The 26266-nt window shown below is 49.0% G+C and overlaps 1 protein-coding gene across 1 annotated transcript in view; it reads right to left on the bottom strand.

The window, feature by feature from the left end:
• Positions 1 to 26266, bottom strand: part of SLC6A11 (solute carrier family 6 member 11) — a 125445-nt gene that overhangs the window by 82397 nt on the left and 16782 nt on the right. Inside the window, exon 5 of the mRNA XM_021694958.1 lies at positions 15431 to 15563. Coding sequence (XP_021550633.1) covers positions 15431 to 15563 — 133 coding nt within the window. The remainder of the gene's footprint in view (positions 1 to 15430; positions 15564 to 26266) is intronic.

Raw genomic sequence — 26266 nt, forward strand, 5'->3', positions numbered from 1 at the left:
TAAACTGAAGGTAGACTGTACTCTCTCTTTACCAAGCGTTAATGTTATTCATCATTTCAGAAAAATCATATCACTAATGACGAGGCCACAGGTGGAAGCTTGGCGGTGGTCAATGCAACCCCCTTCTGTCAGTCCACATTTGCAGCTGTTGCATTCGTGCTGACTCCATAACGTACGTGGTTAGCTCTTATTTCAAGATGTAAACCACAGAGGAAAACGTATTGCTGATATCCTATGGCAACCTGGCTCTCTTGTCTTCCATCCAGATGTATCCATGCCGGGTTGCTGCCAGCAGTGGATGACGCCATTGCCTTTGCGGTGTGCCTGAGCATTTACACACTGAAATACACATTGTTTTATATGTTGCTTCCTTTTTGCTTCTCCTTTAAAATATCGCTGGGGTATTATATCAGCTTTCTTGAACTTATCTGTGCAGGTAGATTATTTATGATTTGCATTTCAGGGCAGTAAAGGCAGTATTACAAATCTTCGTCATACACAAGGGGCGCTGGGTCTGTGAGTGGCTGAAGCAGCACAGCAGTGGGGCGGGGGGGTGTTGTATAGGTCTAGTGCCAGAACTAGCCTGGAGTGAGCCCTTGCCCCCTGGTGCTGATACTACTATTGTCAGGATACTGGGTCGATCCTGACTGTGACACAACAGACTTGTGATTCAGGATCAAGATCATGTCTGGCTTCTGCAGAGTGAATTATCTTCTGCTTCAGTGTTCTCACTGGGGGTTCCAGTTCATTACACATGGGGGGTTGTCAGACAGGAAGGAAGACAGAAGCTGCCACTGCACAGTGCACAGTGTGAGGCCTGTAGAAGCCCCCCTCTACTTTCCCAAAATATACCCCTGCTCAAGGACCTTCAGTGGATTCCCACTGCCCACGTTACCTCAGTCTGGCACTTGAAATCTGGCCTTCCCTATGGCTTCCCAATTTCCACAGCCATCCTTGGCTCTCCCTTTCCTTACCCCTCCTCCACCAGAAGGCCCAGCTCAGCCCTCCACTTGGCTGTCCTCCAAAGCGAAGCTCACGTCCTACGTCTTCCAAGAGGCCCTTGCAGACCACTCTGGGCCACAGCAGCTTCCTTATCCAAGCTCTGTACCAGCCTCACAGTGTCATTATTGGACAACTAATCTATACTACAACATCGTGTGAATTATCTTCAAGTCAGGGGGTCCAATCTTCCTTCTCCATTAGACCGAGAACCTTTTTAAGTTAGAGAATGGGCTTATAAAAATCACAAGCAATTAAATAAAAACAATAGCGATTTGCGTGTGTCCTGTGTGACAAGCGCTGGGCAAGTATTTGCATGCCTCCCCCCAACTTAAGCCCTGTAGTGACCCACTGACATGGCTGCTCTTATTGTCCCCAGTGACAGTCAAGGAAACAGCTCAGAGGCAAAGAAAGGCCCATGCCCGGACACGCAGGGCGGAATTTCAGTTCAAACTCGGGACCACCCGGCTCTGCTCTCTTCCGCCCGTCCACCTCCATGGCACCCACCAACAGTGCCAGGCACAAGGTAAGCACTCGGGCTGATGAACAGTCACCTAGGCCAGGAAGGGAGCCAACACTTATTCAGGAGTGGAAAGAACACTGTGGTTCTGAGATCCACTTTTGCGGACCTGCATTCAAATCCTGACTCCTCCAACAGCTGTGTGGCCCTGTGCACATCACTTACCTCTGTGGGCCTCAGTATCTTCACTTATAAAGTGGGTTTGCTAACACTCACCTGACAGTCTGTTGTGAGGGTTAACTTAAATAATGAACGTAGAGTGCCCAGCCCAATGTCTGGTACACAGTAAAGAGTAAATTGTTTACTCAGCTTAGGGCAAAGACCCGAGCTTTGAACCTGGGTCAATCTGACTCCATAGCTTCTGAGACACCCTCCCCATCTCCCTGCATCCCCCCTCTAGGCCTGTGAGATCACCCTGCCTTTGCTGCTGGTCCTTAGACAAGGGTCTCACACCTACAGCTGCACACTTGGGATCACATACAATTCCTATGGACCCTGCTTCATTTTTCACTCCTTTCCCCCAAGATAGGTTTTCCCTCTGCTGTTTTCCTAGCCACTGGGAGGGGGGTTGCAGGGAAGAGGGCTTGGTTGCATGATTGTCAGGAAATGCTTTGGAACTTTCACCCCGATCAAACAGGTCCTAGCACATGACAGGCATCACATACTTGTCAGCTGAATCAACTAACAAGTGACTGCTCCCAGCACCTACCATGTGGCTTACCCCCTAGGGATACAGAAATGCAGAAAAGCCCCTGACAAGCAATGAATGCTCACTCACCAAATGAGGAGGAGGGAAGGAGAAGGGACAGAGGAAAAGACAGAAGGAAAATGGAAGAGAGGAGGGAGGGGGAAAAGGATGTAAGCCAGGTTTTTGGTCGTATAGTTCCTTTTTCCTGGAATCCCCTTTCTCCTCTGCCTTGGGGTAATTAGTAACCATCCAGCTTGGATGCCACTGCTTCCCTGGGGCCATCCCCAGCACAGGGATGTTTCATAACTGCCTGTTTACTCGCCTGCCTACACTCCAGCCTCTAAACTTGTTTAGGGTTGATATCTGCAGTCGCAGGCGCAGGGCATGCTTAATAAATATTTGCTTCTCGAAGTAAGAACTCCCTGAGCTCGCAAGCCTGGCAGGCATGAGACAATGACAGGCAAACTTGGGGCAGGTGTAGGCTGCCCACCAAGAACCAGTGGAGGAGTTAGGAGACAGCCAAGGATGAGGGTGGAGGGGGTCTGGAAGGCTTCCTGGAGGAACAAGAGACATCAGGGAGGGGCAGAAAAATAGCAGGAGCTGGAAGAAGGCATGGTGCTGCCCGTTACCTGCCAGGGACACAGGGAGGGCTGGTAGTGAGGGGCATAGAGACAGGGAGGCACGTGCGAGGGAAGGCTTGCTTGGGGTGAAGGAAACTTAACTCTCCTCCATCCAGTGCTAGCATTTCCCAAATGCCAGGGAGAGATTCGAGCTGGACCTTCAACCATGGGCAGAATGTCAGGGTGGAAGGGAAGGCAACCAGACATGACGGGGGAGCTGCTGGGCGGGGGGGTGCCTGTCTTGCTGGGGGAGGCGGGTAGTGGACAGAGGTTTTCTGGGTAGATGAGACCGGTGATTTTGACAGAAGTTTCACACCTTTTAACCTTCCTATCAAAATGACCTCCCACAGGGAAGGAAAACCATATGAATAAAGTATTTCCTTTAGCATTTTCAATGATGGAGAAAAACCATGAAGTATCCTAAGAGCCCATCGGTCACAGAGCAGCTTATTAGGTCATGGGATATTTACTCAACGGAATTTAAAAATCATCTTTTGGCAAAATGGGGGAACATACTTTGTGAAGGACTGTTAAATGAAAATGTACAATATTGAATTACATCATCTTATGATTAAACGGGATAAGAACTATGGTTACATATGTATAAGGTCAGAAGGAAGCATGTGAACAATCTGGGGAGACCATTCTTTTGCTGTGAAACAGCCACTGCTACAATATTGGTTGCATGATTTTTAGGGACCAGAGTGGGTGCTACAGGTAATGGGGGGGCTACTTGAGAGTTCTCAAAGAAGTCATGAAGCAAAAGCCATGGTTAAGGAAGCTGAGTCTGGCAGTGGTGGACAATGGGCCTGGGCAGGGTGCACGGCAGGGTCTCCCTGTGCTATCAGCCCCGTGTAGGTAGGACACCTCTGGACGAGAGCACTGGAAAGACTCTATAACATGCAAGGTAGCTAGGCTACAGTCACATTATTCAAACACCAGTGTATGGGTTTGCTGGGAAGGTGTTTTGTCAATGTGATTAAGGTCCACCACCTGCTGACCTTAAATAAAGCAGATTATCCCAGATGATCTGAGTGTGCCTGATTCTATCAGTTGAAAGGCCTTCGGAGCAGAAATGAGGTTTCCCTAAGGAAGAACCGGCGCCTGTGGGCAGCAGTGTCAGCCCCTGCTGAAGAGTTGCAGCCTGCCCCACAGACTTCATGCCTGCCCGGCCGGCCCCCACAATCAGCAATGCCTCGCACAAAATCTCTGTATCTCCTCCTGGTTCTGCTGCTCTGGGTGAATGCTGACTGACACAGTGGCAACAGAGACGGGGAGGAATGAGGATCTAGCAAGGACTCTGGAGGAAGACAGTGGCTCCCTGACAATTCGACTACCCTAGACTGAGCTAGCCCATTACTGCCAGGCCAACAGCAAGCAGGTGCTCTGTGACTTGCCAGCCTCCCCTCCCCGACTTAGCCATCTACTCCACAATCTGCCCAGGCTCACATCATCTCTCAGTGCTCCCCCGAACACCCCTTTGGGCCTATGCTCATCACCCTTCCCACATCACCCCTGCCTGGAGCTTCCTAGACATGCCGACCCCAGGTCCTCCTCCCCCTCCAGCATGCTCTGGCTGCCAGGCACCCCCCGCCTCAGTTGTTCTCTCACTAGTGACACCAGCATGGCCACTGACCTGTCACCGCACGCATCATGCTAACCTTGACAGAAGGGGAAACCGAGGCCCTGAGAGATGAAGTGTGTGGTCACACAGCCAGAGAAGGTCATGGTGGCCCTCCCTATATCGCGCAACTGGTAGGTTGTGGGGTGGGACTGTTGACTCCAAACGGTGGCTTATTCTATTCCTCTTCATTGCCGTCTTCATCTCCTTTGCCAGATTCTTGAGGGCAGGATACATAGCACACAGTTCTTTTGTGAGTGCCTAGCACAGTGCTAACATTCAATAGGCACAAAATGTGTACCCACTCGCTTCGTTTCGTTCTCCAAAAGCACTGCTCTTGGTCTCACACTGAGAGCAAAGCCACTCTGACTCTTCTATGCTTGCCATAGGGGAGGGTGGGTTCCTGTTTCCCAGGGAGGCCACCCACGTGGGCGAGCTCTGCATAGCGCCGGGGACGGGAGGCGCTGCGCTCCATACAGGTTAACAGTGCCCGCTGCCCCCGCCCAGGTCCCCCTCGCAGTGCTCCAACGGGCTTTCTCAGGAGGCAGCCAGCCCTGCAGAACCCCTCCCATCCAGCAACCACTTGGACTTTGGGGGGCCTTTGTGCTTTAATAAAGACGGTATTACTGAGTCGCAAAGCTTCGCTCCTTTCCAACCCTCCGCGCTGCCAGGGTTCCCGCTAAAGGTGAAGCGCTGTCATTCAAGGCCAAAGAAAGGGTTGAATCAAGATGCTAAACTCTTTTGACTTAATGTGACAATCTATGGCTCTCCCCAAACCACAGTTGTGGGAGAAGCACTCCCAACTGGGCACAAAACCCCTCGGCACTGGCTTCGGGTGTCCTGGGGTTCTGGGGGCCCAAGGGCAGGGATCTCCCTGCGCTGGCCGCCTGGGCTCTCTGCATGCATCTCATGAGCGCTCTAGTTTCCTCTCTGAATGCAGACATCAGCCGGGCCACTGGGAGAGCCCTGCCACCAACGCCGTCCCCGCTTGCTTCGGGCTCAACAAAGGCCACTTGAGAGCCCAGAGACAGCGCTGCCCAGTTCCTTCCCTGGGCCTGTTCTCTTCCCTTTCACACATCTTTCCCTTTTATTTCCCCTGCCCCCTTTACTCCTGCTTTATGCCTCATTGAATCCATTAGCCACTTTATAGGGTGCTCCTGAAGAATAAATTTTCTGTGTGGGGCTCCTGGTTGTTTCCCCGCTGGCGGCTCCAACCCGCCTTGGTTTTTTGGGGGGGGAGGCGGTAGAGAAAAAGGCGCACGCTCCAGGGAGGAGCCTCCAAGGGCCCCTCAGGGCTGTGCCTCCATGAGGCAGCTCTAGGACAGGCTGCCTGGAGTAGGGGCCCTCACCCGCCCAAGGGCCCCACCGTGCTCCTTCCCCATCGTGACGGGCTCTGGTCCCCCAAGAGCTTAGGGCACACAGCTTAAGCCCTGTGAACTTCGGTCTTCTCATCTGCAAAATGGGGATGAGAGTCGCCTTTCGCACAGGGTTGCTGTGAGGACTCAGTGGGTTAATGTCATGAGGGCTTTTGAACAGGGCCTGGATCAAACAAAGTGCCACTTAAAGCATTTGCTTTACTATTATCATCATGCAGATGACACGGGCTGTTTAAGAGTCCTTGTGCCACCTCCATCTCCTCTACTTGTTGGTGAATGAAGGAAGGGAAAGGGGGAGAAAAATCATTCAAGGTTATTTGCAGCTGTTTCTGTGTGAGTGCATCTGTATGTGTGTCTGTGTGTGTGTGCGTTCGTGCGTGTGTGTGTGTGTTTTCTTTTCTCCTGCCTTGGTGTCCTGGAGCTCTGAAAAGAATAAAAACAGAGCCCCAAAGCAGTGAAAAGGCAGGATTCTTCTTAAAATCCCAGCTAATCCTGCAGCTTCCTTTAAAGTGGCAATAGTAGGAGGCGGGGAAGGGACCAGAACTGTTTTTGCAGTGCCCTCCCCTCCCAACGTCTGCTCCTGGAGACCAGGAAACGAGGGGGAAAAATCCATAAATCATTAACCAAGAGGAGGACAGAAGAAGTTGGGCAGAGGAGACAGCAAAGAACAGGAGCCAGCTGGGGAGGGAGTAGGGAGCAGCATGAGAGGACACCCTGACTATCTGGGGGGCAGGATGGCTGCCTGCAGAGGGCAGAGGCTGGGGTGAGCCACCCCCATTCAAAAGTCCAAGGACTACAAGTTCTTGAACCCCTGTGCACCTTCTGGCCCCATAGAATGAGGATGCCACACCAAAAGTCGTCCGATGCGACCACTTCTCTCTACTGCGCTGCCGCCTCCGCCTTGGTCACCTGCTAACACGGCTCATACAGCCTCTCTGTCTCCCACTCACCCAGAGCCAGCTTTTCAGGGTGAAAATCAGATTATGCTCCCCCACTTAAGAATTTTCAGTGGCTCTCCATCACACTCAGAATAAAAGCCCGAGCTTTCCCTATGGCCTGCAAGGTCTGACCCCTGCCGATGTCCCCTGCCCATCTCCTACCACCACTAACTCTCTCTGGGCCCCAACTTGCTTGGCTGCACATGAACCAGGTCCTTCCCATTTGAGAACTTCCCATGTGCTGCTCACCTGGTCAATCCTGTCTGAGGGGTTCCCCTGCCCTTGTTCTTTCTTCTCCCAGCTTCTCCCGTTTTTCTTCCATCCATACATTTCTGTGACTTGTTCATTCTCCATCCCCCCCACCAGGCTGTAAGCTCCGTGGTCGTATGGATCACTCACCACTGCAAAGAGCCCCAGCCTGGTACCTGGCACACAGTAAGTGTGCAACAGACACTTAACTGGATGCATGAATGAGTGAATGCGCAACGTCTATAGCAAATGAACATTTGGATACAAGAAATAGCACATCTGGGGGGCTAAAAGTGCTGGGGTGAGATATTAAGGATCTTCAGAAGAGCTCCCCATAGCAATTATCACTGTAGCTCTGCAGTTTTTGAAATGGGCCATGCTTTGGGTGACGGCTGTTTATGTTAGTTCCTTGTTAAATGGCAAGGAGTCTGCACGAGTTCGTTTAATAGATTACAGATCCACACACATTTTCTGTTAAGTGCCAGAGAGTGAATATTTTAGGCTTTGTGGATCACACAGTCTCTGTCACAACCATTTAACTCTGCAGCACTTAACTCTGCTTACAGAAATGGACGTGGCTGTGTTCCAGTAAAATTTTATTTACAAAAACAGGCCATTGGCCTCATTTGGCTAATCCCTGAATTAGACTAAGGTTTAGCAAAGCCACAAAAGAAGGACAACTAGTAATGACCAGATTTTTCCATCTTCAACAAATATGCATACAGGTATTGGGAAAATATTGCAAAACCATGACATTGATTCACATGCTGTCACTTGATAAAACAGAATGAAGATAGGAACACACAGAATTTATTTGAAATTGCTGTTTCATAGAATATACAGCATTTCGTTTGTATTATTCTGCATGTCAGCAATATGTTTGTACAAGTGGGAAATTCTAAGAGCAATTTTCACTCTGGAGGTACTGGGGAGCCACCGAGGGCTCAATATTTGTTGCATGTGTGGGTGAGTGAGTAGATGGATAGACAACAAAAACAGAGAGGACAGGATGTTTGCCAGGGGGATTACAAAAGGAGACTTGGTCAATAACTGGATGAGACATAAAGGGACAAGATGTCAAAAATGACTTGGTGGTTTCAGACTTATGAGACCAGGCCAGGAGTGGATGGCAGGGATGGTCAAGATGAATTTGGTTGATGAATAAAAAAAAATTAAAAAAACAACAACAACAACAAAAAAAGGACAAAGCAAAGTTGGTCTTTTCAATGAAAGAATATCTACATGTAAAAAATAAATCTAGACACAGACCTTACTTACATCTTTCACAAAAACCAACCCAAAATGATCACAGACCTAAACATAAAACACAAAACTATAAAGCTCCTAGAAGATAACTAGAGAAAACCCAGCCCCGGCAATGACTTTTTAGACACAACACCAAAGGCAGGATCCATCAGATAGTTGATAGGATACATTTCATTAAAATGAAAAATTTCTGTTCTGCAAAGATAATGTCAAGAGAGTGAGAAGACAAACCAAAGACTGGAAGAAGACAGTTGCAAGACACACATCTGATAAAGGACTGTCATCTAAAATACACAAAAAACCCTTAAAACTCAACAATAAGAAAGCAGCCCCATTACAAAATGGGCCCAAGACCCTAACAGACACCTCACCAAAGATATACAGATGACAAGTAAGCATATGAAAAGATGCTCTTCATCATGCCATCAGAGAAATAAAAATTAAAACAATGAGATACCACTACACACCTATTGGGATGGCCAAAATCCAAAACACTGACAGTACCAAATGTTGGTAAGGATGTAGAGCAATATTAACCATAATTCATTGCTAGTAGGAATGCAAAATGGTACAGCAACTTTGGAAGATAGTTTGGCAGTTTCTTACAAAACAAAACTCGTTGGGGTGCCTGGGTGGTGCAGTCAGTTAAGTGTCCCAACTCCTGGTTTTGGCTCAGGTTGTGATCTCAGAGTCTTGAGGCCAAGACCCACATTGGGCTCTGCACTCCATGTAGAGTCTATTTGGTTCCTCTCACCCTCTCCCTCTGCCCGCCACCCCCCCCCCCCCCCCGTGCTCTCTAAAATAAATAAAAAAATAAATCTTAAAAAGAAAACAAAACAAAACTCACTATACAATCCAGCAATCACACTCCTTGGTATTTATCCAAAGGAGTTGAAAACTTATGTCCACACAAAAATCTGCACACAAATGTTTATAACAGCTTTATTCATAATTGCCAAACTCAGAAGTACCCAAAATGTCTATCAATAGGTGAATGGATATGCGCCCCTATGTTTATTCCAGTATTATTTTCAATAGCTAAGATATGGAAGCAACCTAAGTGTCTATCAATAAATGAACGGATAAAGAAGCTGTAATGGAATATTACTCAGCTAGAAAAAGAATGAAATCTTACCATTTGCAACAACATGGATGGACCTAGAGGGTATTAAGCTAAGTGAAGTAAGTCTGACAGAGAAAGACAAATACCATGATTTCACTTATATATGGAATCTAAAAAACAAAACAAACGAATAAACTAACAAAAAGCAGAATCATACCTATACATCCAGAGAACAAACTGATGGTTGCCAGAGGGGAGGTGGGGTAGGGGCATGGGAGATACAGGGTGGAATGAATAAGTCACAGGCACGAAAGGTAAGCACAGGGAACGTAGTCAATGGTATTATAATAGTGTCCTGTGGTGAGAGCAGCTCCACTTATGGGGAACACAGCATAACAGAGAAAGATATTGAATCACCAGGTTGTACACCTGAAATGAATGTAACACTGTGTGTCAACTATACTCAAATAAGCCAATTTTTAAGAAGGTGAATGGATAAACTGTAGTACATCCAGACAATGGAATATTATTCAGTGTTAAAAAGAGAGCCATTGAAAGACACGGAGGAACCTTAAATGCATAGTACTAAGTGAAGGAGGCCAATCTGAAAAGGCCACATACCGTATGATTCCAATGATATGATATTCTGGAAAAGTAGAAGCTATGGAGACAGTCAAAAGATGATGGTTGCCAGGGGTTGAGCGCGGGGGAGATGGAAAGATGGAGCATAAAGGATGTTTAGGGCAGTGAGACTATTCTGTAGGATACTCTAAGGGTGGATACCTGTCATTACACATTCATCCAAATGCCCAGAATGTACAGCATCAAGAGTGAGCCCTCATGAAAACTACAGATTTTGGGTGATGATGATGCATCAGTGTAGGTTCATCAATCACAGCAAATGCCCAACTCTGGTGAGGGATTTTGATAACGGGAAGGTTACACATGTGTAGAGTTGGGGGATATATGGGAAATCTCTGTACTTCCTACTCTGTTTTGTTGTGAACCCAAAACTGCTCTAAAAAATAAAGTCTTTAAAAACAAACTACAAAAACCAAGGACACAGAAAAATCACAAAGATGTCTCCATGTTGTGGTCACTTGATTTCAATTATCCAGAGTAAAATTGTTCATCATCCAGAAGATGATAATATACAAACACCTTGGAAGTTTCCTCCTGAAGAAAGCAAGTATCTTAGAATCCTCCATCTTTGCAGAATTTATTAAATAACTGAGAAAGGTTTTTACTTATTGTTCTAATCCAGATTTCTAGCATTTCCAATAGTGCTTAAAGAGAGAGAAAAAAATCACTGTGCAGAATTAAAACCGTAGCTGTTGGACTGGGTTAGGGAAATAAACAGCTTTCTGAGTACCTACTGTGTGCTCAGAACTACAATCAACGTGTTCACACTGAGCCTGGACTCCCAGCTGGGGGCATGAGAACAGATGAGGATCAGGCTTAGGGAAGGCAGATAGACTTGGGCTTGAATCCCAGCTCTGCTCCTTCCAAACAGGGTGGCCTTGGGCAAACCGTGCAACCTCTCTGGGCCTCTACTTCCTTATTTGTAAAACAGGGTTTGAACTTAAAAACCAAGATGCCTCCCAGCTCTGACATGCTACACTCCAATATTCCCGAGCCAATTCTCAGCCATGAGAACCCCCACATTCGTAGCATCTGATTCTCCAACTGTTCTATTGTGAATGCTAGCACTAATACACTGAATTGCAATTGCTTATCTCTCTGTGCCTGCCCTGCTAGGCTGCATGCTCTCTGGGGACAAGATTGCCCACCATCCTCTCTACTGCATCCAAGCACCTTGCAGGGAGCCCCAGGTGCAGTGGAACTCATTCATTCCACAAATCCTTATTAAAGAAGTTATGTGGCACCTTGCTACGTTCTGAAGCTGGAACCGAGTTAGTGTCTCTCCAACCCAGAGCAGCTTCTTCTGATAGGAGAGGTTGCTCACTCTGACCCTGGGGAGATCCTGAAGCCTGGCCTCTGTGACATCAGAGGACTGTAAAGCACTTGACTGGGGTGCGGGATAGGACTGCACTGAAGGACATCTGTGGATACTGTCCGTGGAGGGGGCGGGGGATGCTAATGCCAGTGCAAACTCAGGAGCCCACGTGCTGCCTGCTGAGCTGCTGGAGTGGGGCTGGGCCTTCACCTGGGGCCTTGTCACAGACTCATCTGTGATCTACTCACAAACCTGATCCCAAATCTCCACGTAGTCACCAGCTAGCAGGTTGAGCCTGCAATGTCTGCCTCCAGGAGCAGGGGCCATGTTTGCTGAATTAAGTTAAAGCTGGGGTTATAGTTTTTACCTTGGATATAAGAGGGGACCGGGAAACTTTTCTCAAGTTAATGAAATTTCAGAATTTCTGCTGAGGTCTGAGTATGGGAAGCGGGCTGGAACTCAGCCATGTCCTGGACAAGAGCAGAAAAACAGCGTTCTCCTTCCTTGGACAGCCTCATTAAAGTGGCTCTGGCCAGGGCCCCAAAGGCAAGAGACAGGGGTGGCAGCTGCCCACTCAGGAAGACTCAGATGACCTGTGTTTATTTTTAGCTGTTTTTGTACAGAACCTGAAAAACCTTTGGACTCTAGGCTTATGTCCAAGGTGAGGTGAACAATAAACAGTAAGAAAAGCATCAGCCCTTCTCTTGAGAAGACACCGTGTGCCCATCGGGGACTCCTGGTCCCCTAAAACTGTCAGAACCTCATCATTTTAAACAGCTGAGGAGCTGGGCCACTAGGCTCTAGTTCCTGACCTGACACTTGTCACTTACTGCATGACCTTGGGTAAGTCCCTTCCGCTCTGAGCCTCAGTTTCCCGAATGATAAAATAAAGGTGGGGGTGGACCAGATAATTTCCAAAACATCACGCAGCTCTGGAAAACCACATCCCATCCTGGATGCTAACCCTGGTCTTGAGCATAAAATAGGGGGAAGAGCCCCTGAAACCCAGCCTTCAGGAAAATGCTTAATTGGCTCATCTGATTTCAGTATTTCCCTTAAAAGCACCATCTAGATCCAGAGGCAACCAACAACCACTAAGTACCCACTATGCGCTAAGCTATCTCATTAACTGCCTCTTTATAGCCAGCCCATAAGAAAACTGTCAGTGTCCCTACACCACAGACGACAGGCAAGACAGTACACTCATCCAAGGCACAGGCTGTGTGGTCACAAAGGCGTGGGGTCCGCTTCCTACCTGAGGGTCCTTAAGCAAGTTACTTCCTTACTCCCACAAGCTTCGGTTTCCTCATCTGGAACAGAGATAATGATTGCCCCTGTCTCCTGGGTTTGTGCCACGATCTGAATGGAGTGGGCATGTGAAGCCCTCAATGATGATTAACCATTACTATTACGAGCACTATGATTGCTGCCATCATTACCTTGTCTACTAGAGACCAGAACAAGAAGGCTCAGGCAGAATGTGTGAAAGGACAGCACTCGAAATATCACAATTGTCTAAAATTTGATCAAGTCCAAAGACAGGTAAGATGAGAACAGCTCTGGGTCAGTGTTGAGGTACAAAGTCTTCATGTAACTGAGCCCAGGCTCCTGAACTTCTTACCCTCTGGGTCTCCATCTATAACACAGAGGTAATACCTCCCCAGGTTGTGGGATTCTGTGTGCTAATGTGGATGAAAAAACTCCTGGCAGTGTGCAGTGAGCAGAAGGCTGTGGATGAATGTTCTCTCCCATGCCTTCCCATATGCCTCTTGTGAAATCTCCAAGAAAGCAACCTGGTCCTTCCTTGAAACCCAGTCTCTGCATTAGAATTCTTGACAGACAGGCTTGATGGCCCAGTCAATGGCAAGTGGCCCTATTGTGCATGGGACTCAGCTTCCTCCTGAGGGCTGAGTGGAACCAAATTTTGCTGGGGCCCATAGCCTGGGCCCAAGAACTCAGGGCAACATGTGCATGTGGATGACCCAAGCACGTGCATGCACTAACACCTTGTCCAACGGCCCTCAAACCCCACTGCACACAACTGCCACCCAGCCAAGCCCACTGGCCTTGGCACTGACTCCCAGGAAAGTTGTAATCGTGATAGAAGCAATCATAGTATCAACCATGACACCTCCTCCCTTCCCTTTACAGTTCACAAAGCACTCACACATACGTTAACTGGGTAGGGTAGAGGCTACGTTTTATTCATCTTTAGATATCCACTGAATAATGCTGGGTATAGATACCCAGAAACTACTTCTCAAATGAATAAATTTTATCTTTATAACAAGATTTTTTTTAAGATCTACCTATTATTCAGCACTTGCCATTAATTACCCACCCTGTAAAACTGGAATATGCATCCTTGCATCTCATCCTGGCAACCACCCCATGAGACAAGCCTCTTATCAATCCCCATTTTGCAGGGGAGGAAACGGAGGCTCAGAGAAGTTAAGCGACGTGCTAAGGTCACAGCTACTGAGTGATAGACCTGAGATGTGAATCCTGATTCCAGACTCTGGTTCTTCACCCCTCTAAGCTATTCTCCTCCTCTTTAGCCAGAAGAGGCAGCAAGAAGGGGAACAGGAGCAAAGTGTATATAGTCTAAAGAAGTATGTCAATAATGTACTGATTTTTAGATTTGGAAAAACAGAAAAATCCTATTGCTTTCATCGATACAAACTAGAGAAAGCAAAGATCAGCAAAGTCATCTTGGCCGACAGGACATGAGTCTCTGTTCTTTCTCTGATCCCCCAGGCACATTTATGATTCCTTTCTAGTACATCCTCAGCTCCCTTAGAGCCCACAGCATGGGGGCTTGTTGGTATCTGTTTTCTGCTCTCCTAACTTCCCTCCAGCAGGTCCACCTACCTGTCAAACACTTACCACTGTGGGGACTGAGGGAACCGTCTTTTGTAAAAGGACCCAGAGTTGTTAAGTTCCCATTTCCGTGGAGGTTTGACCTCCAGCCCCTGACCCAGCCAATAGCTTAGAATAAAGGTGATGAGCAAATGCCTACCGGAAACAAGCAGGCAAGGAGTGACATGGTCAGGGTGAACCAGGAGTAAGTAAATCTTCGTGTCCTCTTTCCCACAAGAAAAAATGGAATTTCACAAATGAGGACACTAGTGGGACTGACATTCAGCCTCAGAGGGTCAGGGCAACAGGGAATGGTGGAGACTGTAGCTAAGCAGAGTGTCCCTAGAAGGGGGTAGCTGCTGCTCAGCTCAGCCAAATGCTGCTGTGTAGGCATGCAGGCCCAGCGTCGCCAAAACTTTCAACTTTCCAAAGGATACCAGATTCATATTTCCTTTTTCAACATGAACTCTCTGGATTTTTAAATGTTGGCAACTAATTCTTTACTTTCTTTTCTTAAATAAAACACATGAGTGGGCTGGACTTGTCCATGAGCTACACATACAAACTCTGTATTGATCCTCATGGCACAGATGGCTGTGCTAAAGACGTCCCCCTGCTCCCCTACGTTTCGAGCCTCCCTGGCAGGTAGGTGAGGCCATGCCTTAGGTGCTGGCCAGATGCCTGTGGTAACCTCCTGACCAGGCCCGTCGAGAGTCGGCTGCCTCTCCCATTTCTCTTCCCCGAGGAGACGGAGGCCCTGGAGGCTACGTGGTACAGATGGCACAGCAAGGCAACCAGATGGAAGCATCTGCCCTTCCCTCCACAGACTCCAGGTGGGTGAGGTCTCGGGGCCTGTCAGTGTAGGCAGCCAGCATCGCCTGCCCTCACGCACACCTGGAGCACATATCTTCATTACAAAAACCACACGGTAGTAGTTTAGTGCTTCCAGTGTTCAAAGCACTTTACTTCCCCTTTCCTTGCACAGCTCTCCGTAAGACAGGACAGGATTCGTTATTTCACAGATGAGCGACCTGAGGCTCCGAAGGCAGAACTGAATAGTCCTGACGTGTGCGGCAAGTAAGTGGTACACTGGGATTCTAGCTCTGGGCTCCTGAGCGGACTCCCAGTCCAGCGTTCCTCCTACCACCCCCACAGAAGAGCTGACTTTTGCAATGTGAACTCCCTGGCACTCTCTGGGTCACCTGTGATCTCATACAAGGACAGCTCATGTCCTCCCCTGCCCGTGGCTAGCTGCTTCAAGATGCACCTCTTACCTTTCCTGTGGACTTGGTCCCCTTCCAGATGCAGAAGTAGCAGATGGTCCAGGCTGCCAGGAGACACAAGGCCAGCTCCCAGCGGAGGTTCCCAATGTGCTCGATCCCATCTGAGATGGCCAAGACCCGGCGCCTGCAGAGGGGAGTAGGGAGAGTCATGGGTGCTGGAGACCCACCCTGACCCCACCCCCGGCAAAGCTAGTGCTATAGAGGGGCAGGGATGGGCCACCCACTCATTCACCTGCCCTCCACCATTTGCCGAGCACTTCCTCTGAGACAAACCCAGGGCCAGCTCTGGGAACCCCAGAAAAGAACAAGACCCAGGCCTCTGTGGTCTTGAATCCTCATGGATTCACTCATGGGGGAAAAGACAGGCCAGTTAGCAGATGGTTTACGATAAGCATGATAAGGGCTATAACAGAGGAAGTTGTAGGGACTTTGGAAAGACCAAGAAGCATCTAGCCTATCTTGAGGTTGCCGGCAGACTGCAGGACTATCCGTACACATTCCAGGTCCCTCCCTGAGCTGGAGCAATTATACATCCCTGGCCTGCTGAACTAAACAGCGGACATTGAACTTGCTTTGACCAATGGCACCTGTGTGACTTTCAGAGCCAGGTGGTGTGGTTCGACGCCTTCCCTTTCCCCTACTGTTGTTGTCATGACAGGGTATGTATCAAGATGAAGCCTCTAGAAGCCTGAGTTCCCGAGTGACTACATGAGCCTTTCTGCTACCCCTTGTCAAAGATGTTGTGTGAGCAAGAAAGCAACTTTGTTGCTCTAAGCTACTGAGATCTTTGGAGGTGTTTGTTATCATGGCAAAAAACAACCAGTCCTGACTGACATAGGGGGTCAGGGAAAGCGTTCTGGAAGAAGTGATATTTGAGCTACACTGTGAAGGATGATGGAATTTAGTCAGGAGAGAGAGGGACTGAAGGTGGTTTTAGATCGAGGGAATAGCCAGAACACAGGGCATGGGATACCTGGGGAAAGCTGGAGCACAGGGATCAGAAGGGAAAAGCAGAAAAGGTAAACAGAGGAGTGTCCCTGGGAGCCTTGAACAGCATGCAGAGACTAGGGACGTCCCAGAGGGCCCAGGCCACAGGAGGGGGAGGACCCCTGGCTACACTGAGCCAATGCTTCCAGCCACACTCTTCCTTCAGAACCCATCAATTCTTCAGGGTTGACACAGGCCTGGCTCCCAGAGCCCACGCCTGGGGTTTGTGTTTCTTTAAAGTCAAACTCGCCACGCTCCATATTGTGCAGAACCATGGCACCAACACAAACCCCCTCCAAACTCACTCCACGAACCCCATTCTGGCTGCCAAACCACCCCCGCTGGACCACGCCAGTTGCCTCAGCACTCTGGGAACGTCCTTTGAGCAAGCAGCTCCCATCCCACCAAGCATGAAAGCCTCCCTCAGTGTCTGTCTCCCTGGGAATCTGCTCAGGGCCTGATTCTGCATTAATTACCCAGTGACACCAATTAGCACTGGTCTACAGGCTCCCTCCGGCCCCAGTCCCTGCTGGAGAAATCAGGCAGGCCCCCAAACAAAATTGGGCTGTGTGTGGCTATGGATTTACTTGAAAGGAAACCAGCCTTCAGACCTATAGCCAGAAGTGGGAATATCCACTTAAAAACACATTTATTGAGCACCTACTATGTACCAGGCACTATATTAATACTGCAGATAAAAAGGTAAGCATGTATGGCTTTTGCCCTCTACTAGTATAAGTTGGACAACAACAACAACAAAAAAAGTCCAAGTTATTTAAGGAAGGAGAAAGCCACATAGTTGTAATAGGTTTTTTTCCTTTTTAAAGATTGATTTATTTTAGAGAGAGAGGAGCAGAAGGGGCAGAGGGAGAGGAGCAGAGAATCTCAAGCAGGCTCTGTGCTCAGCTTAGTCTCACAACCCTGAGATCACGACTTGAGCAGAAACCAAGTCCGACACTTAACCGACTGCCCCACGCAGGTGCCCAGCAACAGGTTTTTTTGTATGTTTTGTTCTTTTCTTATGTCTTAGTAGTCTCTGGCTTTAATTCCTTTAAGAACTACAGGCCATTAAATAAAACCTTCAAGAGTATCTATTATCATAACAGAGTAGTGGGCCTCAGAGCATGGTCTTTGTGGAGTGCTTGCTAAAAATACAAAAATTCCTGCACCTCGTCCCAGACCCACTGAGCCTGAATCTTGCTGTATGACTCCCTGGCAGCTGCATTTTGCCACATTTCCCTGAGGACTGCTTATGCATGATAAGGCTTCTACACTACAGAAGTAGAGTTTCCTAGCTATGAAGGAATGACCTACAAACTCCACCTGAATAGTATTTTTAAAGAGGACCTGGGGATGGTGTCTGGTATCCTTTGAGAAGCTAGTGAAGGACTGGACTTTCTTCCCGCCAAAATACTGTGATGTACCCACCCACTCCCAGAATTCTGCAGGGAAACCTCAGGGTGCTCATCAAGTACCTTGTTTCTAGATTAAGAGTCTCCTAGCCAACATATATCTACCACCTTGCAAACTGCCCCCAACAGGAGCCTGAATGCCCAGCAGCTGGTGAATGAGAAGGGTGAAGCCCACACAGGAAAGAAAGCAGGCCAGTGCAGATGGTGTGCTTTTCCCAGTCCACCCCAGGCTCTGAATTTTTCATTAAAGAAACACTTACATGAGGTCCCTACCTAGCACAGGTACACATACACACATGCCTTCTTGTTGATGTAGTTGTTTTCTGAACTGGAATTTGAAAACTGGAAATGGCACGGGGGTGGAGGGACAGCAGAGGGGGCAGATCAGCCAGGAGGGAGCTGGCTCAGGTCCCCTCTCTTCCACATTTTGCATGCTGCAAACTTTTGAGTCATGCAGCCTGCCTCGGTGCCCTCTCGCTTAATTGAACAATCTAATTCCCAGAATGGGAAGCAGATTACTAAAAGCTACGCAGGATGAATTGCTCTTTTGTTCCACCAGACACTATTTGAAAACATCCTCAAACTATTCTCCTTAGGTTTTACCAGAGCTGACTCTAACTAGCAATGGACTTTGGGTTTCTAAAGATAGGGGGCTTGGGGGCAGGTTCTCAGCCTGAGGGCTGTGGGTTGTTTTGAAACCCACAAGGGCAGCCTTTGAGAGCCAGGGGCTGGGGCACTCAACTCTGGAGACTTGGAGAAGGCACAGCTCTTCCTGGGAAAAAGCTTTCTTAATGACCCTCCCCCATGAAGTGCGGGGACAGGAGAAAGGTCTGAATAAGGAAGAGTTTGCTGCCAACACCCTGGCAAAAAAAGGACCAAGGAACAGACCTACCAACACTGTCCAGGGAGCAGGAAATGTTGAAGACTAGACGGAACTCTTTGGAGACATTTACTCAAGTTATACTGAACACCTACTATGAGCCAGGAAGGGAAGCAGATCCTTCATGAGGCATATTTTTCAGGACATAAGTGTAGAATATTTCTGGAGATTGCTCTCCGGAGACTAAAATCTCAGAACTTGGAGGTATGATGCCTCTGCTTCCCCAGCCCTTGGCACATAGAGAGATGGGCTGGGTTCAAATTGAGCTCTGCTCCTTACCGGCTGTGTGACCTTGGGTAAGGGACATCACTTCTCTGAGTCTCAGCTTCTTCATCTGTAAAATGGGAATGACAATACTTCCCTTTGATAGGTTGTCAAGCATCCTCTAACCCTCCCCACAATCCTTGAGGTTAAGTACAATCACCATCATTTCAAAGGTGGGGAAACTGAGGTGCAGAGGGGTTAAGTAACTTTCCCAAAGTCACACCAGGAGCAAGCAACAGCACTGGGATTTGAACCCAGGGCTCCTGGCTCCAAAGCCCACACCTTCAGCCTCAATACTAGCTCCTAGATTCCCCTGTAACATTCCCCTGTAAAATTACCGCCTTCCTCTCTTCTTCATAAATTAAAGCTTTGGTAAATGCATGCCCCAAAGCTATATTACATGTCTTTGCATATGACATAAAGGTAGTGCACATGTCCTTCATACATTTATTAATTTATTCAAGTAGCACTTCTCAAGGTGTCTTTAGTGTGCCAGTGTTACAGCTGGGGATCTGTAAAGAGCTCATGTTCTAATGGGGAAAGCAGACAAGAAAACAGAACTGGGCACGGAGAGGGTCAGGACGGAGAAAAGCAGGGACCCTCACTGGGGATCTGGCCAATAACAAGATGTGGAGGTGGGACTGAGCCAGGGGGTCCTGGAGGGTAGGAGGAGAATTAGCAAAGAAAAGGCAGCGGGAGCATTTGGGGCAGAAAGGCCACCGGTGCAAAAGGCTGAATGAAGGCTCAGTGAGGCCAGGGAAGGGCACAGCATGTTGGGTCAGTGTAGCAGAAGCCAGGGTGAGAGGTAGGGGTGAGGACAAGGCTGGAGTGTGAGCAAAGCCTAGACTATGAGCATTGCTGAGGAGCTGGGGCTTCGTCCTAAGGGCAACAGAAGCCTAGCAGAATCTTAAATAGGAGTGAGACCCCGTCTGATACATATATTGGAAAACTCTCTTTGGCTGCATTGGGAAGAATGGACAGTAAGGGTGGAATGGAGCAGGGCTGCTTTAGTTTGGACACTAAAGGGGGAGGGTCTGGACCAAGATGGGAGAATGGCCCTGGAAGGGAACAAGTGGGCTTGAAAACAGCACAGGCACAAAGTGACTGCCAGGGGGTGGCGGGCAGCAGGGAAGAGGGAGATCTCAGCTGACATCCAGCTGCATACTTGGATGGATGGGGGGTCATTAGCTGAGCAGGACTGAATCATCAAGCAGGTTGGAGGAGGAGGTGGTAAAGAATCAATCTTTTAGACAGGATGATTTTGAGGGTCTGTGGGACACCCAGGAAGCTGCAATGCCCAGAGGCAACTGGGGCTCTGGCTGTAAAGCTCAGAAAAAAGATGCAGGGAGGAGATTCAGACCTGAGCCATCAGAGTGTGCTGGGAGAGCAGGAGGCTGCCTGGGGAGAGCTGGAGGAGAAAGAGGGAGAGGATGACCCTCCACAGAGCTTCCAGAACCCCAACATTTACAGGGCAGAGAGAGGAAGGGAGGAGCCCTTGCAGCAGACAGACAGGTGTGAGCAGAAAGGCAGGGGAGCAACAGGAGAAGGTGGTCTCCCTGGAGGCAGAGGGCATTCCAGAAGGAGAAGCAGCCCATCTGCCAAGTGCTGCCGGGCAGCCTGGTGGGAGGGAGGGTGTTGCGGGATTTGCCACCAGAAGGGGTGGGTGAGGCAGGGAGAGCAGATCCCTGTGGGGCAGACTTCAGGCTGCTGCGGGTGGGGAGCAGACACGTGATGGGACCCTGGTGAGGTGGCTCTTTGGGGAAGTTCGGCTCTCCTGGATCAGAGACCGTGGTAGCGAAAAGGGCCACACAGGGTACAAAAGCTGTTCTGCTTATGCCTGTGTTGTTTTGCGGTTGCTGCAAGTGGGATAGTTAATGGGTAAGGGAGTGGGGTGGGGGTCAAACACAGGAGGGGACGGGGTGTAAGGGAGGAGAGGAGGGGGTAGAAGAAGGAATACCCAGGTGGAGATGTTGCCATTTTCTACAGGAACGGGAGGGAAAGAGCTGGGGAAGCCAAGAGGCCAGTCTGAAAGCAAACCATCCTTATTAAGAGACTGTCAGGAGAGAACCGGAAGGCGCTGGCAGTGGACGGGACCATGGCAGGCACCACTAAATGCCCTACAGCTTGCCACATTTACTCCTTCCTGTGAGGGCATTATTAGACCCATTTTATAGGTGAGGAAACTGAGGCCAAGTGAGGTAAAGCATCTTGCCCAGAGTAGGACTGGAAATCGGGTTCTTCTGGTGCCCCATACCCCTCCCCCGCACCGCTGCCTCCCACTCAAGGCCCCTCCTCCGTCCTTCATGGTCCTAGGGAAATCGCTGGAATCCCAAATCCAGTCCTCAGGCATCACCCTCATTCCCCATATCAATGTCTCATACCCAGAGAGGCTGGGTCGGGAGAGAAGGAAGCAGCCTCACACCTGGGGCTTCCCTAGCTTCCAGAGCCAGGAATGGTCTGAACCAGGAAAGCAGAGAGGGAGCAGGCAGCCAGGCCCCCCTCCCTCCCACCTCAGAGAGCCTGGGAGAGGCTGTGTGGGAACAGCTCCCAGCGTGGCCAGTCGGCAGGGGAGGCCTCAATGTCCGGCACGGAGCCCGCAAACACATCACCTTTCTTTAACCTGCCATGGAGGACTTGCTGCCAGGGACGCAGAGACTGCCCCAAAAACCCGCGCTGAGGGGCTGAGCTATAAATAGCCTTGCTGGTCTTCCTTTCTGCTCTCCCCAAGCAACAAACAAGAAAGGGGCCATCACCAAAACAAATGTGCCTTCCCTGCCCCCTCCAGAATCTCTCTGCCTTCAGGGTTCTGCTGTCCCCTCTCTGGGAAGAAAGAAGGCCCCCAGCTCTCCCCACTTAGGGGATTTGCTCCTCTGAGCCCCCAGCCGGAGTCCTAAAACCCACTGGAGGCTCAGGGCAAGGAACCCTCTTATCAAGAAATTGCAACTGTTATTCCCATTTAACACATGGGAAAACTGTGGCTTAGGCAAATTAACATGCCCAGAAAGGCTGAGGCAAAACCTGAAGCCACATCTGTTTGACTTCAGAGGCAGAGCTTGGACCCACTGTCTGGTCATGGGGAAGATGGGCCAGAACTGTGTCATTCAGGGAATACAACTAAGGACCCAAGTTGGCCTGACAAATCCCCATAGGCCAAGCAGAAGTCCCCACCAGCCCCCAAACATACCCTAACTTCTCTACTTTACAGGATTCATTCCTGCTGTTCCCTCTGCCAGGAATGTCTTTCTCAGTTCTCCCAAGCTATAAAAACTCGACCTGTCCTTTAAGCACCCGCTCAAATAATACAAAGCCTCACAAAGTGCTTTCTTGGTCCTTAGGGTCAGTCCCTCCTTTCATTTAAAAGTTAAGCAAGCACCTACTATGCGCCAGGCACAACTAGGTCAGGGGCAACAGACTTTTTCTGTAAAGGGCCAGATAGTAAATATTTTAGGCTCTGCAAGCCAAAAGGTCACTGTCCTAACTATACAGCTCTATCCTTGCGGTGTGAAAGCAACCATACAATTTATAAATGAATGAGTGTGGCTATCTTCCAATAAAACTTTTTTTTACAAAAACAGACAGCAGATGGGGTTTGGCCAGTAGTCTCCAGACCCCTGTCTTAGGCTAATGCTTTCCAAAGAACACTAATCCCTCAAGACACTCAGAGTTTCCAGGTCACACCAGGCCCTCATTGGAGAAAATGATACACATAGTAGCCCTCCTTTGAGAGTCTCAATTATCATGAGAATATTAAAGGCTTTGAGAAGTCCTGCAATAAAGACACCTTTATAGCTCTGATTTGCCCAATGTTTCCCAAATTTATTCAGAAGTGTTCCCTATTAAATTGCAAATTAAAACCACAATGAGATACTATTCCACACCCACTAGGGTACACCAGCTAGGATGGCAGTAATCAATATAACAATAACAAGTGTCCTCAAGGATGTGGAGAAATGGAACACCATATATTTATTTCTGGTAGGAATGCAAAATGGCTTAGCCACATTGAAAAATGGTTTGGCAGTTTCTTAAAAAGCTAAACATAAAACTCAGAGATTCCATCCCTTGGTTATTCATAATAGCCAAAAACTGAAAGTCATCCAAATATCCATCGACTGATAGACAAACAAAATGTGGTAGATCCATAAAATGGAATGTTATTTAGCCACAAAGGGGGATGAAGTAGTGATACATGTCATAACATGGATGAACCTTGAAAACATACTAAGTGAAGGAAGCCAGGACCAAGGAACTCCATTTATAAGCAAAGTCCTAACTAGGCAAATCCAGAGAGAGGGAAAGTGGAGGCATGGTGGCCTGGAGGCAGAGGTGGAAGGAGAGATGAACTGCAAATGGGTGCCACAGCCCTGAAGAGGGTGATGGAAATATTCTAGACCTATATTGTGATGATCTCACAACTGGCAGTTACTCAAAATCACTGACTTGCACACCTACAGGGGGAGCAGTTTAGGGCATGTAAATGATAAGCTAGTTATTAAGAAGTTAGGAAGGAAGTGTCCCCCGCCACAATTGTGCCTTTCCAAAGCAATACTTGCTAGCATGATGCAGAACGCACGCTGGAACAGCGCTCTGGCACTCTCGTGTCTGTTATCTTGTTCACTCCCATTGTTCAGAGGAAACGGAGGCTCTATGTCGTTTCTGACCTCGCCTTGGATCACAGACTGGTGGGTCGCAGAGCCTGGACTTGCACCCCAGTCTCCTGTTCCGTACCCTCTCCCCTCCGGCTGGTGGGTGAGATCCAGGGAAGTAGAAGGCAGTGAAGAGAGGAGAGTGAGTCTAGAAGAAGGGACTGTTAGAGCATCAAAACTCAGGGAAGGGTTCCAAAACTTGTGCCTCATGGGGAGATGTGAACAGAGGTACTGCCGGTCAGGAGGCAAAGTGCAGAAGGGACAGGCTGAGCAGCAGAGAGGCTGCCACAGCTTTTGGGAACCCACTGGTTCTTAACATAGCCCATCCTCACATGGGTTACACGGATCCCCTGCAGTAGAGAGGACCTTGCCACGCATGGCTGGGGTCCCAGGATCCTCCAATTCCTCAGCCTTTCTCCTCCTCACCGGGACTCAGCATGGCCCTAACCTGCTGCCTAAGCCTTGCCAGCCCCATCCCATGGGCTCCCACAGTACCACACCTCTGCAGCACCAACCACCAAAAGCTCTGATGAAGTCTGACCCTCTTTGCCACCCCTGGCCCCCTGAGATGTTCTGTGTCAAGGCTGGCAATGAGCCACTGTCTGCCATGGAGGGACAGCAAGCAGGAAAGGCCCTGGATGAATGAGGAGATCCAGGGTGGGGAGTGGAGATCTGCTCCCAGCTCCGGGGTCGCCCACCAGGAGATCTCCACCCTTTGAATGTCGCCTTATCCATGGTGGGGGGCGGGGGGCAAGCTGGATGCAGGAGTGAGCAGCACTACCATTAGCCAGTTACCTACCGCCCACCCCATCACTTCACACTGAATGCACCTTGAAGAGTGGGACAGGTACACCCACCCATTTCTGGTGCTTCTTCCCCACCCTGGATGTCTTCCAGGAGCAGTGTAGAGCAGACACGAAGGGGGTGGGTGGGTGGGTGTGTGTGTGTGTGTGTAAATCTGGGGAGTTTCGTATACTTTCTTGTGGTTTCATTAAAAGTCATCTAGACTAGAGATAATGCACTAAAATTTGGTAACAGCCCCTTATGTGTTATTCTGCGCCCGAGTCTGAATTACAGTCATTCATTAACGCCTGTGCCACCAGCTACAGGCCCTTAAGCTATACGCTGGGAGGCCAGCATCAATTGACATCTGTCATCACAGCAGATCAGAGTCTGCCAGGGTCACACGCAATACCTGGCTCAGCTGGAAACCACAATATTCTTCTAAAATCAAGGTTCAAACCTTTTCCTAAAGGAGCCTCTTGAAATCCAGCAAGGACAGAATCCAAAAGGTGGTTATATCTTGTTTTTTGCTGGGCACTAGAGCTTTCTCTTCATTCATTCCCCCATTAGTTTCTCCCTTCCTCCATCAATTATAGCCCCCCATCTGCTTAAAAAAACTATTCCTTCAAAAGTGTCAGTCCAGCAGCCTACAGAGAGAAGGGACATGCCGGTCAGATTCTGCCCGTGACAGAACAGGCAGCTGTTGGCATATTAGACACAGGCAGGAGGAGCGCGGAGGCGTGAAGGGATGCAGGTGGGCTTGGAGGGGTCTGCTCTCAGCCCGGGTCTGCCTCTGGCTTGCTGAGAGAGGCAGTTTGGACCAGACCCTTAACCTCTCCCTGCCTCCGAATCCCCTGTGTGGGATGAGGACCCCACAGGGATGCCACATCATTTATCCCCAGGGTGGGTGGATTAAACTGAAGTAGCATGGTGAGAGGGCATGCTCAGGACCAGCGCACACAGCCTGGGCTTCCTTTCCCTTGCTGCAGCCAACAAGACGTAAAAGGAACCTCAGACAAAGCCCTTCTGGTTCAGTAAACTGCGACTTCCCATTATTTAGTGTAAGACATCCACTATTTTTTTGTGTGAAAACAAATACACTCGCAGCTCATTTTATATACAAATATCTTTACTCCACGAATCCTATAAAAGATCACAGGAGTAGATCATAGCTCTTCAGCACTTACTAAGCCCAATTACTCCTCCTCCTCCCATTCTGCAGGCAAAGAAGGTGAATTGCAGAGAGACTTAAGTAATGAACACAAGTCTAATAAGTGAAAGCAACAGGATTCAGATTCTTGCTGTGTTTGGCCCCAAAGCCCAGGTCTCTGCATCCGAATACCACATCACTGTTCTTTTAAGGAGCATTTCCGTAATTGTGTGTACAAGCCGTACCTCTACCCTCCGCTCTGCTCGCAGTGCTGTGTTCAGGCTGCATCAGCAGCAGAGCTACCAACTAATCCTTCTCGAGGCAGGGGCTCTGGGCAAGCCAGCACCCCCATGGTGACAACTGAGGGCAAACAGCTCACAGCTTGGGTGAGAGGGACCCCCCCATTTTGGGCCTCCATCATTGGCAGTGGGGGAGTGCTGCACACGGCTCCTTGAATGGGACGCCTGGGTCTTGCTTCAGGGGTGGTTACCAGGGTCCATTTGGTGGAAACAAGGGAGCCACCAACAGTGGACTTTGGCAAGTAATCCCTCTCAGCTTCAGCAGTGTGGAAACGGAAACCCTCTTTTCCTTTCTTTTACTTAAACAGACTTCCTACATTTTCTGCACACACACACACACACACACACACACACACACACACACACACACACACACACACACACACACACACACACACACACACAC

The sequence above is a fragment of the Neomonachus schauinslandi genome, chromosome 1, assembly GCF_002201575.2.
Source record: "Neomonachus schauinslandi chromosome 1, ASM220157v2, whole genome shotgun sequence".
NCBI classification, from domain to species: Eukaryota; Metazoa; Chordata; class Mammalia; order Carnivora; family Phocidae; genus Neomonachus; species Neomonachus schauinslandi.